This window comes from Taudactylus pleione, unplaced genomic scaffold (assembly GCF_031769625.1).
Source record: "Taudactylus pleione unplaced genomic scaffold, aTauple2 ptg001386l, whole genome shotgun sequence".
Classification (NCBI taxonomy): domain Eukaryota; kingdom Metazoa; phylum Chordata; class Amphibia; order Anura; family Myobatrachidae; genus Taudactylus; species Taudactylus pleione.
In genome coordinates this window covers 737411-751716 of record NW_028285786.1, presented here as the reverse complement: position 1 = coordinate 751716, position 14306 = coordinate 737411, and the positions used below count along the sequence as shown (strand labels likewise).

General features: G+C 49.8%; 1 protein-coding gene across 2 annotated transcripts in view; it reads left to right on the top strand.

Moving 5' to 3' along the window:
- LOC148442941 (uncharacterized) overlaps window positions 1–14306 on the top strand; it is a 30148-nt gene that overhangs the window by 4126 nt on the left and 11716 nt on the right. Inside the window, exons 4-6 of one of the 2 annotated variants that reach the window (XM_088463503.1) lie at window positions 163–286; window positions 1242–1358; window positions 1839–4105. In XM_088463503.1, coding sequence (XP_088319629.1) covers window positions 163–286; window positions 1242–1358; window positions 1839–4105 — 2508 coding nt within the window. Of the gene's footprint in view, window positions 1–162; window positions 287–1241; window positions 1359–1838; window positions 5396–14306 lie in introns of those variants that run through there. The other variant, XM_088463502.1, reaches the window with a different exon arrangement.

The following is a 14306-nucleotide window of genomic DNA, read 5'->3' as shown; positions in this document are numbered from 1 at the left end:
TTACTCATTGACAGCTGTTGTGGCACTACAAATCTCAGCATGCAATGGCAATGCGTGTTTGCCGATGGCATTGTACAACACCTGATGGCGTATTCTGTCCTGTAAGTGTATTAGTAGAGCTGGAATTTATGAAAAAAGCACTGACCTGGTTCTCTCTGCAAGGTGCCGACATTCGATCAGGTTGCCGTCTATTTCTCCGAGGAGGAGTGGGGATGTCTACAGGAGGAGCAGAAGAACGTTTACAAGGACGTGATGATGGAAACCTTCTACTCCCTTACATCTTTAGGTATATGTCTGCCTTCCCCTATGCTGGGCACACACCAATCATTTCTGGGGCTCCGGACTATAGATAGACAGTAAAAAGGTGGACAATGTCTAGATAGACACTATTAGCGTTTACATACTGATGAACAGAGCCAATCTTTGATTCAAGACCTGAGAGCAAAGGACGAGGTGTCCCCTCCAGTCGCCAAGTCACCATGGGATCCGGTCTATAGATCTACTGTAAAAAGGTCGACAATGTCTAGATAGACAACAGATGATAGACAGTGAATAGGTCGACATGTAAGAAGATCGACAGGTACAAAAGGTCGACATGAAAATGGTCAACACCTTATTTTTTATTTAGGGTTAGGCACTAGAAGGGACGTTGGGGTCAGGCACCAAGGGGAGGGTTAGGGTGAAGATTAGGGCTTAAGCAAAAATAATGTCGATCATTTGTACATGTCAACCTTTAGTGTGTCGACATTTTGTCCCTGTCGACCTTTTGTTCCAGTAGTGTAACACGCTGTAGCCAGAGTCAGTGGTGAGCTGTAGGGGATGGCACAACAGCTCTCTGTGATCCTGTACCCGTTATATAGGAGAGCAGGCAGTGTCAGAGAAGCTGATATGAGGGAAGAGGGCCCTGCATTCTTTTGTAAGTGGGGGTGCCTGGAAATGTGACATTGTGGGTAGAAGGAGGGAGTGAGAGAGGAGGTAAGAGAGGGCTGGTAAGCTTTTAAAAGTGATGGACTTGGTGAGGGAGTGCGTTCCCCCAGCGCAGGGGGGCTGCAGGAGAAATTGTGAGGAAGTGACTAGAGTGGAAGTGAGGCGGCAGTTGGAGGATGAGTGGAGGTGGTGGGAGAGATTGTGCACGTAGATGAGGTTGGGGGTGTGTAAGGGCTTCATATGTTTAGAACACTCACAGCTGGAATTAATACCAACAGAGATTCATCTTTCTGTTGTCTCTCGTTATTCTCAAGGTTATATCCATGTAAAGCCTGAAATAATATCCTTGATGGAGAAAGGGGAAGAGCCATGGGTAACAACGGAGGGATATCCGTCTAATGTAAGGTGGAGACTTCTCGCCGCCACTTCAGGTAACTAATACAATCTTTGGTCATTAATTTACAATAAAGGTGTATTAATGTTCTCATGATGATATATCCATTTTGTAATTCACAAATAAAACATGTCTCCTGTCCGCCATTTCATCTGTCTTCTGTTATTAAAAACGCATTATAAGGTAATTGTGACCAGGCTCGGAAGCTTCCTGCAGGTGTGGATGCGATTGCGATGTCCGTGTCTCGCTCTTTATCGTTGTATGTGTGTCCAATGTTTTTGTAACGCCAGTACAAAAAAAACCATATAGTTCCGGTGACCTTTGACTGCTCTTGTCTGCATTCTTACAGCTTTTCCCATTGCATGATCTCCCTTCTGAAAGACACCAGCAGGGATTGGCTTTCTGTTTACGCTATGTCGCTGATTAGTTGCGTCAGGAAATGTTAATATGATGTCATGATACTTTAAAGTCTTGGGCACGGTGTTTTACTGAGCAATGACATTTTGTTTGTTTGCAGACACACAGCCGGTATGGCGACATGAAAACGCTGCATCTACGGACTCCCCACCGCTCTATATGGCAGTAAAACCAAGCCTGCTGGGTACAGAGAGTCTTGCGTGCCTCAGTGGTCAAGATGTTGTGGTACCACAGAAAAGTGGCGCCCAGGAGCAAACACTCCCTCGTGATGAAAGCGGGAAGCCGATTCCTCACAAACAAACACTTCTGATCCCTCCCGTGGCCGAGAAGTCCTTTGTGTGCCACGAATGTGGAAAGTGTTTTGGGAAAAAGGCTCACCTCGTCCGCCATCAGATAACGCACACGGACAGAAAGCCGCTGGTTTGCCTCGAATGTGGGAAATGTTTTACACAATACTCAACGTTTTTGTTGCACAACAGAATTCACAAGGGCGAAAAACCATTTTCTTGCTCAGACTGTGGAAAAACCTTCACCCAAAGGTACAACTTGATCAACCACATGAGAAATCACACCGGACATAAGCCATTTTCTTGCTCGGTGTGCGGAAAATGCTTCAACATTCGCTCAGTTCTGATCAAACATTACAAGATTCATACGGGCGAGAAGCCTTTTCCTTGTTCCGTCTGTGGTAGATGTTTTAGACAGAAGTCGCATCTGGAAAAACATAAGATCGTCCACTCTGCGGACAAGTCCTTTTTTTGTTGGGAGTGTGGAGTAAACTTTCTGACTGCGGCAGACCTGGCAAAACACAAGCTGATCCACAGCAGCAATAAGCCGTTTTCATGTTCTGAATGCGGGAAGCGGTTCCGGTGGAAGTCGTCCCTTTTGGAACACGTGAGAATCCACACGGGGGAGAAACCATTTTCTTGCTCGGCGTGCCCAAAAAGTTTCCGCTGGAAGTCCTCCCTGGTGGAACACCAGAGAGTACACTCCACCGATAAGCTCTTTTCCTGCGCTGAGTGTGGGAAATGTTTCTACAAGCGGTCAAACCTCGAACAGCATCAGAGAACACACACAGGGGAGAAGCCATTTGCGTGCTCTGGCTGCGACAAACGTTTTAGCCGCAAGAGGCATCTGGTCCGGCATCAGGCGGTGCACGATGAAGACTTGAGGTTTTCTTGCCCGGAGTGCGGGAAGTGTTTCACCCGGGAAGCGGCATTCGCGCAACATCAAAAAGCGCACGAGAAGAAGCCGCGCACTTGCACGGAGTGCGGGAAAATTTTCGCCCACCGGTCCGAACTCTCCAAACACATGAGAATGCACACAGGAGAAAAGCCGTATCCGTGTTCTGTGTGCGGGAAGTGCTTTGGCAGTATTTCGGTGCTAGCAAAGCACGAGCGCACTCACACGGGTGTGAAATCGCACGCGTGCTCCGAGTGCGGCAAGTGGTTCGCTGAGAAATCTGCGCTTGCTACACACTTGAGAACTCACACGGGAGAGAAGCCATTTAACTGCCCTACCTGCGGCAAACAGTTCAGCCAGAAAGCACACGTGGTAAAACACCAGCGGGTTCACGCCAAAGCGAAACCGTTCTCTTGCCTGGACTGCGATAAACATTTCGTCACCAAGTCTGCCCTTTCTAGGCACCTCATAATCCACACGGGGATGAAGCCATTTTCTTGTCCCGAGTGCGGGAAGTGCTTTTACAGAAAGTCCAACCTGAAACAGCATGAGAGAATTCACACGGGAGAGAAACCGTTTTCCTGCGCTGAATGCGGGAAGTGTTTTATAAACAACGCCCACCTCGTGCGGCATCAAACGACGCACACGGAACGGAAGCCGTTCATTTGCTCCGAGTGCGGCAGAAGTTTCACCCAGTACTCGACCCTTTCGCAACACATGAAGGTTCACAAAGGCATGAGCCCGTTTGCATGCCCGGAGTGCGGAAAAGTCTTTACCCAGAAGTCCGACCTCGCTAAACACGTTAGAATTCATACGGGAGAAAAGCCGTATACCTGCCCGGAGTGTGGGAAGTGTTTCAACGTCAGCTCGGCCCTCATAAAACACAGGCGAATACACACGGGCGAGAAGCCCTTCTCCTGTTCCCAGTGTCTGAAACGTTTTAGTCAGAAAGCCCATCTGGATAAACACCGGAAGGTGCACACCGGGGAGAAGCCGTTTGCTTGCCCGGAATGCGGGCAGGGCTTTGTGAGCAGCTCCGGCCTGGCGAGGCACCAGGCCGTCCACACAGGGAATAAACCCTTTTCTTGTTCAGAGTGTGGGAAGAGGTTCAACTGGAAGTCTTCACTGGTGGAACACGTGAGGGTGCACACGGGAGACAGGCCGTACACGTGCCACGAGTGTGGGGCCAGCTATTCCAAGAGATCCGCTCTTGTAAAGCACCAGAGAACTCACACTGGTGAAAAGTGCTGTCGAGGAGTCGTGGTAGAACCTCAGCGCCAAAATAACGGTGCCCTGAATGTAGGAAATAGTTCCATGGGAATTGCCGAAATAGAAATAAACGTTTACTAACATCTCTGTAATGGAGCATACACACGGTCAGATTTGTCAGATGTAACAATTTGAACGATTGAACGATTTTTGACTGCATTAAAATGAATGGAATCGTCCAAGTCTGACTGCAAACCCATCAGATATCGTTATCTGACCATCGGGAACGCGCATCGTTCATCTTTCAGGCATGTCAGATATGTTAGATTTTCCTTCAGATATGAACGATTGAACGATTTTTTAAATCGTTATCGTTCAGATCTGAAGAAAAATCTGACCGTGTGTATGCACCATTAGACTTATATGTGTGCAGGGTTGTAAAACAAAAAAAAAGCGCTGTACTAGGGATTAGCTATTAAATGTCAACCCACTTTTCATATAATGCTTTCCTTCTTAAACTAAAACCGTTTTCTGGCAATACAAAAAGCTACTACACTACCTCTGTTTTCTGACTACAGAATATGTCTCCTGACTGGTTAACGGTCAGCTATTACAGCCGGTGGGTGCATGGGTGGTGTTAGAAGACTGCGGCAGACTCTTAGGTAATTATGGGGTCTATGTACTCAGCCTTGGGGAGAATTAAAAGTGGATGGAGATAAAGTACCAACCAATGTGTTTGAAAAAAATGAAAGGAGCTGATTGGTTGGTACTTTCTCTCTCCACGTTATCTCTTTCCAAGGGTTAGTACATAGACCCCTATATTTGCACTCGTGCTCTTTAGGTTATTAGGGAATGTTGCTAGTGATTATCTAAGCCCGGGTCCTTCATGGAAGATCATCTCCTGGGTAAAGATACAGGAATACCTCCTTGATCTTGTTATGGGGGATTTATTATGAGCTTCAGTTTGTACCCTTCTTAAGTATGAAACAATGATGAGAGATTAAAACACCGTATTAAACGATCTACATACCACCATATGGAAATAATGAGTTTGTGTGTCTGAGATACACCGTTCCATAAGTGGAAGCACTGTACATATGCTCACCATGGGGAGACAAAGTATCTCCACTTGTGTCACTATCTTTGGGATTGTTTGCTGTGTGTCTCTGTGATCTATCAGCATGGTGCGAACGTCTGGCGGTAAGTGGAAGCAGGTAGGGCTGGGCAAATCCAGGTGTCTGTAGTGGCTTGTCTACTGGTGGGGACACCTCGTCCTTTGCGCTCAGGTGCTACATCAAAGATTGGCTCTGTCCATCAGTATGTAAATGCTAATGGCTGGGTACTGAATATAATGGTTCTGACAAATAAGGGTACATTGGCTAAGTGGAGAGTATAGCAAAAAAATATATATTCTGTATATATAATTGATGTAAATTTACATGTGAAACACTTGGTAGTGGCCACTGCTTAGTAGATATATTTCTTAGTATATATATTTTATTATAGTCTATATAGCGGCACCTTATGGAAGATACTGAATCCGTTACACCTGTCCCTTGCCCGTTGGAGCTTGCAGTCTAATTCCCTGCACACACATTAGGGACTGTTGTGGTAGAAGCCAGTAACCTTACCAGGTACACTTTTACATTTTAGGAGGAAACCCACAAACACATTTTTGCCTATAGAGAGCAGTTCATTAGATACTTTCTACTTCAGGGTCCATAGGGTATCCACAGGATACCTTGGGGTATAGGTGTGACGTCAGTCGCAGGGCACCAAAGAGTTAAGCTTTCAGCCTCCCAGGATGCACTAGGTCCCCCTCCTATACCCCGCCCCCGGGCCAAGGCACCTCAGTTTAGTTTGGTGCCCGGCCGGAGTCGGGTGCACCTGTTGGAGTGGGGGCTAGAAGAGCCCCTGAAGCTTTTTCTTCATGCAGCTGTGGCTGCACATCTGGATGAACAGCATGGACAGTCAGTCCTGACGTCCATGCTGTCTTCCCTACACCCCGCCGGTACCAGAACGCCGGTACTGATCCGGGGATGCTGGTGGGCGTCTGGGGTCACAGCTAGCGGTGACCCCAGATGCTCCGGACCATGGCCGGATTCAAGGGGGACAGAGGTAAGCAGCGGGGTCCCGCGGTGGGTCCCCGCTGATCACATGGTCCTAAGTCCCCAGGCAGGGGGCTCCCTGGGGACTGGCTGCAGCGTGGAGCCAGGCGACCAACCTGCGCTTCCACTACCCCCTGGGACAGCGGACCGCAGCAGAGCGGTAGCGCTGCGGCGTCCCAGGGGTTAAATGCATGCCAGGGGAGCGCGCCTTCCCTGTCTCACAGCCGGCGCCTCCCCCGCTGCACACAGCCCTCTCTGCATGCTGCCGACTGGTCCTGTGGCAGCGCTCCTCCCCCAGGCCAGCTTCTCTCTGCTCCTCGGCGGCCATCTTCTCTGCAACGCATGGTGAACGCTGCTGGAAGTCTGGAAGGAAGCATCGTGGTCTGGGTTCCCCCGCATACCTCTCCTCCGCTGTGGCTCAGGTCTGTGTATGCTGCGCTGTGTCCTACCAGGCCCTGTGTCTGTGTAGTTGAGTGATCAGCGCTGTTAGTGCAGGAATTGTTATTTCTCTGCATTGTATGTGACTGTGCTAGCGCTGCCTGTAACTTTTCTTCTCTAAACTGTCAGCTTTATTACTGTCCCTGTTCTTTCTGCTAAAGCCCTTGCGGTGCGGTGCTGCAGGGTGGTCTCTCACCTATTTAATACTTAATTGGTGAGAGAGGTCACATACGTGGTGCCATCATGTCTGAAAGTGATTTTCCCCTCCGGCTACAGTGTACCACGTGCAAAGTACCGTTAGCGGAGGGGGAGGGTAGCGCGGAGGGCCTTTGCCGGCAGTGTTTGTCCATGGCGCGGCCTATTACGGTTACAGCACCGGTACAGGAGCTGCCCTGGGCTTGTTTCGCTCAGGCGTTAACAGCTTTAATGGGCCAGTTAGCTCCGCAGCCCGCGTTTACTCCGATGGGTTTGTCCCAGCAGTCTGTGGTGTCGTCACCCATGCAGGGGTTCCCACGACAATTGGTGGTACCCCACAGTCTCCCTATTTCCCCGCTCCCGGGTTCTCAGGAGCCAGCGTGGGTTAACTCCCTGACGAGTTCTGTACAGCACTTGTCGGATGTGTTGCAAGGGGAGTCTGTGATGCGGCCTCATAAAAGGCCGGTGGCGTCTCTGTCCGCTCCTTATGAGGATGACGAAGGGACGTCTGATGATGGGGAGATTCTGGATCCTTACGATCAGGAACCTCTCCATACTAAGGACGCTGATGCTAAGTCCAGAGTATATATTCCTGGACTTATTCGGGCGGTCCGCACAGCCTTGGTGATTGAGGACGAAGTTCCCCCAGCGGCTAAATCTAAGTATGCCTTTTTCAAAGATGTGAAGGGCGATGCCACAGTCTTTCCTCTTTCGGGTCAGTTGGTGGACCATTTAGAGGAGGCGTGGAAACAACCTGGCAAAAGATACCAGCCGCAGAGACGCCTGGCGGTGGCTTATCCGTTCGCGGATAATTATTTTGCTAAGTGGGAATCCCCTCCACAGGTGGATTCTCACGTGACCCGTCTTGTCCGTAGTGCCACATTGCCGATGCCATCCATGTCCTCCCTTAAGGATGCTACGGACCGCAAGGTAGAAATCTGCCTGAAGTCCGCTTATTCCCTTGCAGGGGGGGCAGCACGGCCGGCTATGGCCATTTGCTGGGTTGCCAGAGCGATGGAGCGCTGGGCGGATTCATTAGAGGCTTCTTTTGAATCCGACTGTCCGGCCGAACAGGCGGAGTTGATTGGCAATCTCCGTGATTCGGCCACCTACATCAACGAGGCGGCTCTAGACATTAGTACTCTGGTGTCTAGAATTTCTTCAGCAGCGGTAGCTGCTCGTCGCACCTTGTGGCTGCGATCCTGGAAGGCGGACGCAGATTCCAAGAAAGGTCTGGAAGCGTTGCCGTTTACCGGAGAAGTTCTCTTCGGTCCGGATCTGGATAAGATTGTGGCCACGCTGGCGGCAGCCAAATCTGCTTGTCTCCCGTCGGCCGCTGCTCCTTCTGGTTCTGGACCATCGTCCTTTCGGTCATCTAGGGCCCAGGGCAGGCCCAAACCACAGTCGTTTCCTCGACAGGCTGGCCCTAAGAAATCGGTCAAGCCCCGGAAACAGGCATGGAGTACCAGACGTCCGGCCCCCAAGCCAGATGACAAGCCTGCGGCCTGACGGTCCGGGTCTCCCCTTGGGGGATCCCAGGGTGGGAGGCCGCCTGCTGCAGTTCTCCCGGTGTTGGTCGTTCACTAAGACAGACACTTGGGTTCTGGAGGTGGTCTCCCACGGGTACGCCCTCTCCTTCCGGCACAGACCCCCGGCTCGATTCTTCACCACGGGTCTACCATCAGACCGGAACAAGGCTACGGAGCTGCGGAAGGTATTGCACACTATGCTCCAGGCTGGAGTTATAGTGCCTGTTCCATTCTCCCAGAAGGGCCAGGGTTTCTATTCAAATTTTTTTTTTGGTACAGAAACCCAATGGGTCATATCGTCCGATTCTCAACCTCAAAGCACTCAACAAGTCTTTGCGGGTCCCGAAGTTTCGGATGGAGACCCTACGGTCCATCATTCTGGCGCTGGAACCTGGGGACTACATGGTGTCATTGGACATACAGGACGCTTACCTGCATGTCCCTATTCTTTTGCGCCATCAAGAGTTCCTTCGGTTTGCAATCCGCAGCGACCATTTCCAGTTTCGGGCGTTACCTTTTGGCCTGGCGACAGCACCACGTGTTTTCACCAAGGTGATGGCAGTCATGGCGGCTTCTCTGCGGCTGCAAGGAGTCCGCATGTTGCCGTACTTGGACGACCTGTTATTGGTGACAGGATCTCCAGAGCTCCTGTTACACCACTTGGACCTGACCATTGCACTGCTGCAACGGCACGGCTGGCTAATCAACTGGCAGAAGTCCACTCTAATCCCGTCTCGGAGGATTCTGCATCTTGGAGCCTTATTGGACTCGGGACAGCAAAGGATCTTCATGACGGAGGACAAGATCTCTGCTTTACAGTCAAGGGTGTGCAGTTGTCTGCACAGCCGCCGGGTGTCCTTACACTCGGCGATGAGGTTACTGGGCTCCATGGTGTCGGTGTTCGACATGGTGGAATACGCCCTGTTTCACTCCAGACCTCTGCAGCACCTGATCCTGTCCAAGTGGAACGGGCTGCCTCAGTCTCTGAAGTTCCAGACGATTGTGCTCACCCCGGAGGTTCGCCTGTCCCTTGCGTGGTGGTTAAAGACGACCCACCTCAACAAGGGACGTCCGTTCTGGGTTCCAAATTGGGTCCTGTTGACAACGGACGCCAGTCTTCGGGGCTGGGGAGCAGTTTCGGGTCCACACTTGTTCCAGGGCAGGTGGACGCCGACAGAAGCGGAGCTTCCAATAAATATCTTGGAACTCCGTGCGGTCTTCAATGCTCTCCTGCAGGCACAGCGGTTTCTCCAGGGTCACCCGGTGCAGGTCCAGTCGGACAATGCTACCACCGTGGCCTACATAAACAGGCAAGGAGGAACTCGCAGTCGGGCGGCTCTCGTAGAGGTCTCTCGGATCCTGGTTTGGGCGGAGCGCAATCTTCCGGCCATATCAGCGGTCTTCATCCCGGGAGTGCTAAATTGGCAGGCGGACTTTCTAAGTCGCCAGGACGTTCATCCAGGGGAATGGTCCCTGCACCCGGACGTTTTTCAACTACTGGTGGACAGGTGGGGTCTTCCAGAAATCGACCTCATGGCGTCCCGGCACAACAACAAGTTGCCGGTGTACGGGTCTCGCACAAGAGACGAAGGGGCGTCTCTGGTGGATGCTCTGTCCGTCCGGTGGACGTTCAGGTTCGCATACCTGTTCCCTCCGGTCTCCCTTCTTCCACGGGTAATCCGGAAATTCAAACAGGAAGGAGGGATGCTCCTGTTGATAGCTCCCGCGTGGCCCAGACGGCACTGGTTCTCAGACCTTCAGGGTTTGTCCGTGGACAGTCCTCTGCGGTTGCCGCTACGACCGGACATTCTGTCTCAGGGTCCTTGTCTTCACCCGGACCTGACTCGGCTGTCTTTGGCGGCGTGGCTGTTGAGACGGCCATGCTGAGGTCCCGGGGGTTTTCCAGCTCTGTGGTGCGTACCATGTTACGAGCTCGGAAACCGTCTTCCGCGAGGATATACCATCGCGTGTGGCATACGTTCTTCCAGTGGTGTCGACCGATAGGTTATGCACCGCGGGAGTTTCGTCTGTCTCGGATTCTCGCCTTCCTGCAAGCGGGACTAGATCATGGGCTTCGCCTTGCTTCTTTGAAGGTACAGGTTTCGGCCCTATCTGTCTGGTTTCACCGTAGGATTGCTACAATCCCGGATGTGCGCACCTTTATGCAAGGTGTTCTCCGTATTCAGCCGCCCTTTGTTCCACCTATGGCGCCTTGGGATTTGGCTGTGGTCCTGAGGGCTCTCCAAGGACCGCCGTTTGAACCACTGGGCTCAGTGGATATTAAATGGCTAACAGCTAAGACTGTTTTCCTTCTGGCCGTTGCTTCGGCCAGACGTGTTTCTGAGTTAGGGGCTCTTTCTTGTAGACCCCCTTTCTTGGTTTTTCATGGGAACAGGGCAGTGCTCCGCACTCGGCCCGAGTTTCTTCCCAAAGTTGTTTCCCAGTTTCATGTTAACGAGGAAATAGTTGTTCCGGCCTTTAACTCGCCGGGTCTTTCCGTGGGTGAGGCCTCTTTGGATGTTGTGCGGGCCTTAAGGACTTATGTTGACCGCACTTCTTCGTTTAGGAAGTCGGACGCTTTGTTTGTCCTCTATGGCTTCCGTAAAAAGGGTTGGCCTGCTTCAAAGCAAACTTTGGCAGCCTGGATCCGTATGGCTATTTCTGAAGCTTATCTTCATGAAGGCCTACCGGTCCCTCCTTCTCTGAAGGCTCATTCCACTAGGTCTGTGGGTCCTTCGTGGGCAGCTCGACGTGGTGCCTCGGCAGTTCAGATCTGCAAGGCTGCTACGTGGTCTTCTGTCCATACCTTCGTGAGGTATTACAGGTTTGACACCTTCGCCTCTCAGGATGCTTCCTTCGGGCAGCGGATTCTCCTTTCTGCACAGGAGCGTCCCCACCCTTAAAGGATACTGCTTTGGGACATCCCCAAGGTATCCTGTGGATACCCTATGGACCCTGAAGTAGAAAATATGAGATATGGTAAGAACTTACCCTTGTTATCTCTATTTCTACGAAGTCCATAGGGTTCCACAGGACTCCCGCCCTGTCGCACCTGTGCTGCAGATGGGCTTTGCTCACTGGTCACCGGTTTTCCGTCTCCCTCTGGTGAGAATGTGATTCTTGTATGTGTCCAGATCTTTGTTCTCTCTCTTCCTTCTCCTCCTCCGGGCTATGGCTTGGTAACTAACTGAGGTGCCTTGGCCCGGGGGCGGGGTATAGGAGGGGGACCTAGTGCATCCTGGGAGGCTGAAAGCTTAACTCTTTGGTGCCCTGCGACTGACGTCACACCTATACCCCAAGGTATCCTGTGGAACCCTATGGACTTCGTAGAAATAGAGATAACAAGGGTAAGTTCTTACCATATCTCATATTATTTCAGTACAAGGATGAATTCTATTATGATATTAACTAACAGGAAAGGAGGACCCGGAACAGAGCTTCGTATTGATGGTTTGTGCTGTTCTGTAGATGTGGGAACATGATCATACATATGGAATTTCCAGGGCTCCTCCTTTTATAACCCATATTTATACATATTTTTCGGCACTGGAAATCTTACATTTAGAATTTGCATTTTAAACCTCTTGCTCATTAGAACTATGGAAATACGTTTGAATAGTTTGATGTCATTGCATTTATGTTCTCAATAGGGTTCTAGACATCTCTTATGGATTTATAAAATTCCACATGTAAGGGCTATTCTGCCTATGTATTCATGTTCTAGAGAGAGAATGCGGAACCACAGAAATAAGGTGGAACATATATAGCAAACTAGAGAGACACAACGTGCCTGACGAGTAATTCTGCTTCTTACATGGCGTTTTGAATTGCACATTATTAAGATTATAGATTAACTATTTCTACTACTGCCAAACTATTTTGAAACCTAGTGCGAAATAAACCCCAGAAAATAGTGACTAATATTTTTATTGAGAATATTTTAGATGTCCTGGAGCTGCAGGTTCCCATCCTCCTGGTTCTTCTAAACTATCTTCTGACACTTTGTGGTACTAAGACCTGTTGTACCTGGGCCCTCATTTCCATGTACATCTTGGGAAACTTGTCCACCTTGGACGTGTCTTCTACCACGTTTTATGTTTTTTTTGAGGCACAATATAATTTCTGTACTCCCCTGGATAGTGTTGAGTTATCGAAACTGAAACTGCACAAGTCCATTTCTGACAATTTGCAGTGTCCACCGTGAATCGTAAAGCCCAGTGTCGCCTAGGTCCTGGGTATCTAAGAAGTTGCTCCTACGATATTGTCAGACTAGTATGTAATCAGTCTTGTTCTGTAACATGATAATATCTTGTGAAGCTAGGGATGGCATTTGGCCATCTGTGGTTAACATGGTTTTGCCATCAATGGCAGGAAAGGCGGCAATGGTTTTCTATATTTTTTTTTTACCTTGGTGCCGGTGACCTGCTAAGCCCCATGCCTTCCCTGATTGGCCCGCAGCCTGTCATTCCCCACAGCAGGGAGGGCCATCAATGTGTGCACACCATCAATGGTTCCCCATCAATCGTTTCATGCAAATAATGGTGGCCATCAAAGGTTAACCCACCGATGGCTATCCCTACGTGTAGCTCGCCAGCATCACTTTGGAGTCTGATCTATATAGATGGTTCCCGGCATTTAAACATCAATGAGTGCCTGATTCAGCAAGGAACGCAAGTGAGAGAACGCACGCACTTTTCCAATGTTTTTGCACTTGGCCGATGTTTAGTGCTGGGTGTCTTATGCTGCGTTTGCCGTGCGTATGCATTAGCATATACACGCCGCGTGTGTGCGCACACTTGCGTTCCTTGCTGAATCAGGCCCTGAGTGTCTTCTCTCCTTTATTTATTACATAGTAATTTTGGTCAGCATATTGAGGATTCATTCTATCACTGGGAGAGGCACAAACCTTATACACTTCCCTCCGTCGATCCCTTAGACCAGCCTCGATGGACATTCCGGACTCTTAACAGTCACAATCCCCATGCTAACCACACTGGTCTACTGCTTTCAAAATACAGTAAAGTTGTGAAGTCACCAGTGAGAGGACGTATATATATCATCTTGTAAATTTCAAGAATGACAGACAATACAACGGTTAATATTGAGTGTGACCATTTGTGTAGTAAGAAAGCCATACCTGTAGAAATCTATCGCTGACCTGCTCTAGTACCAGCGCTGTGTACACGGTGTCCTCAGCACAGACAGATACGTTTCGCAATATAGGTATCTATGGAAACCCAGCGTTGTTATCTTACATTACCAGGAATGTCCTCCATAAAGTGGTGACACAATCCGGTCCACCACAGCAATAAACCGGTTATTTGTAGCATTAAATCAGTATGGAAAATTATGTTATATATTTATATGTAGGGCCTGCAGCAGTGGTTTTGAAGCAGCGTTGATGGACGTAAGTAGCCAATGTTTTCAGTTTGCACATGCGTTCCGATGGTTACCGCCAGGGGACGCAGAATGAATTTGGATACATAGACCTTTTCAGTGGGCGTTCGGGTGATTACGGGGGTGGTTAGCTATACAAAGATGTGTCACGGCCACCGACTGTCTTATTTTGCAGTTGCAATGCCATTGGCGACCATGTTCCGACAGACAGTCTGCTCAACCATAGAACTGCTCCAATTGTCCGATAATGCGACTTTACACAAAGCGGTGGATTAGCGATGCAGCCTGTGGGGAGCCTCTACAAATTCCATCGGCTGCGGTATTCGCATAAATAAGGATTTGCGCCGGGATTAGCGTCCATCTGTTTCAGACCTGTAGTCATTCTCGGGAGGGTGTGAAATCTCTCTTACAGCACCAATTTCCCTAGTAAATGCCATAGTGATGGTACCAGAGCTCCCTGATTATAAGTACTGACAATGGAGTTGTTATATGCAGTTGCTATTTCTAAGT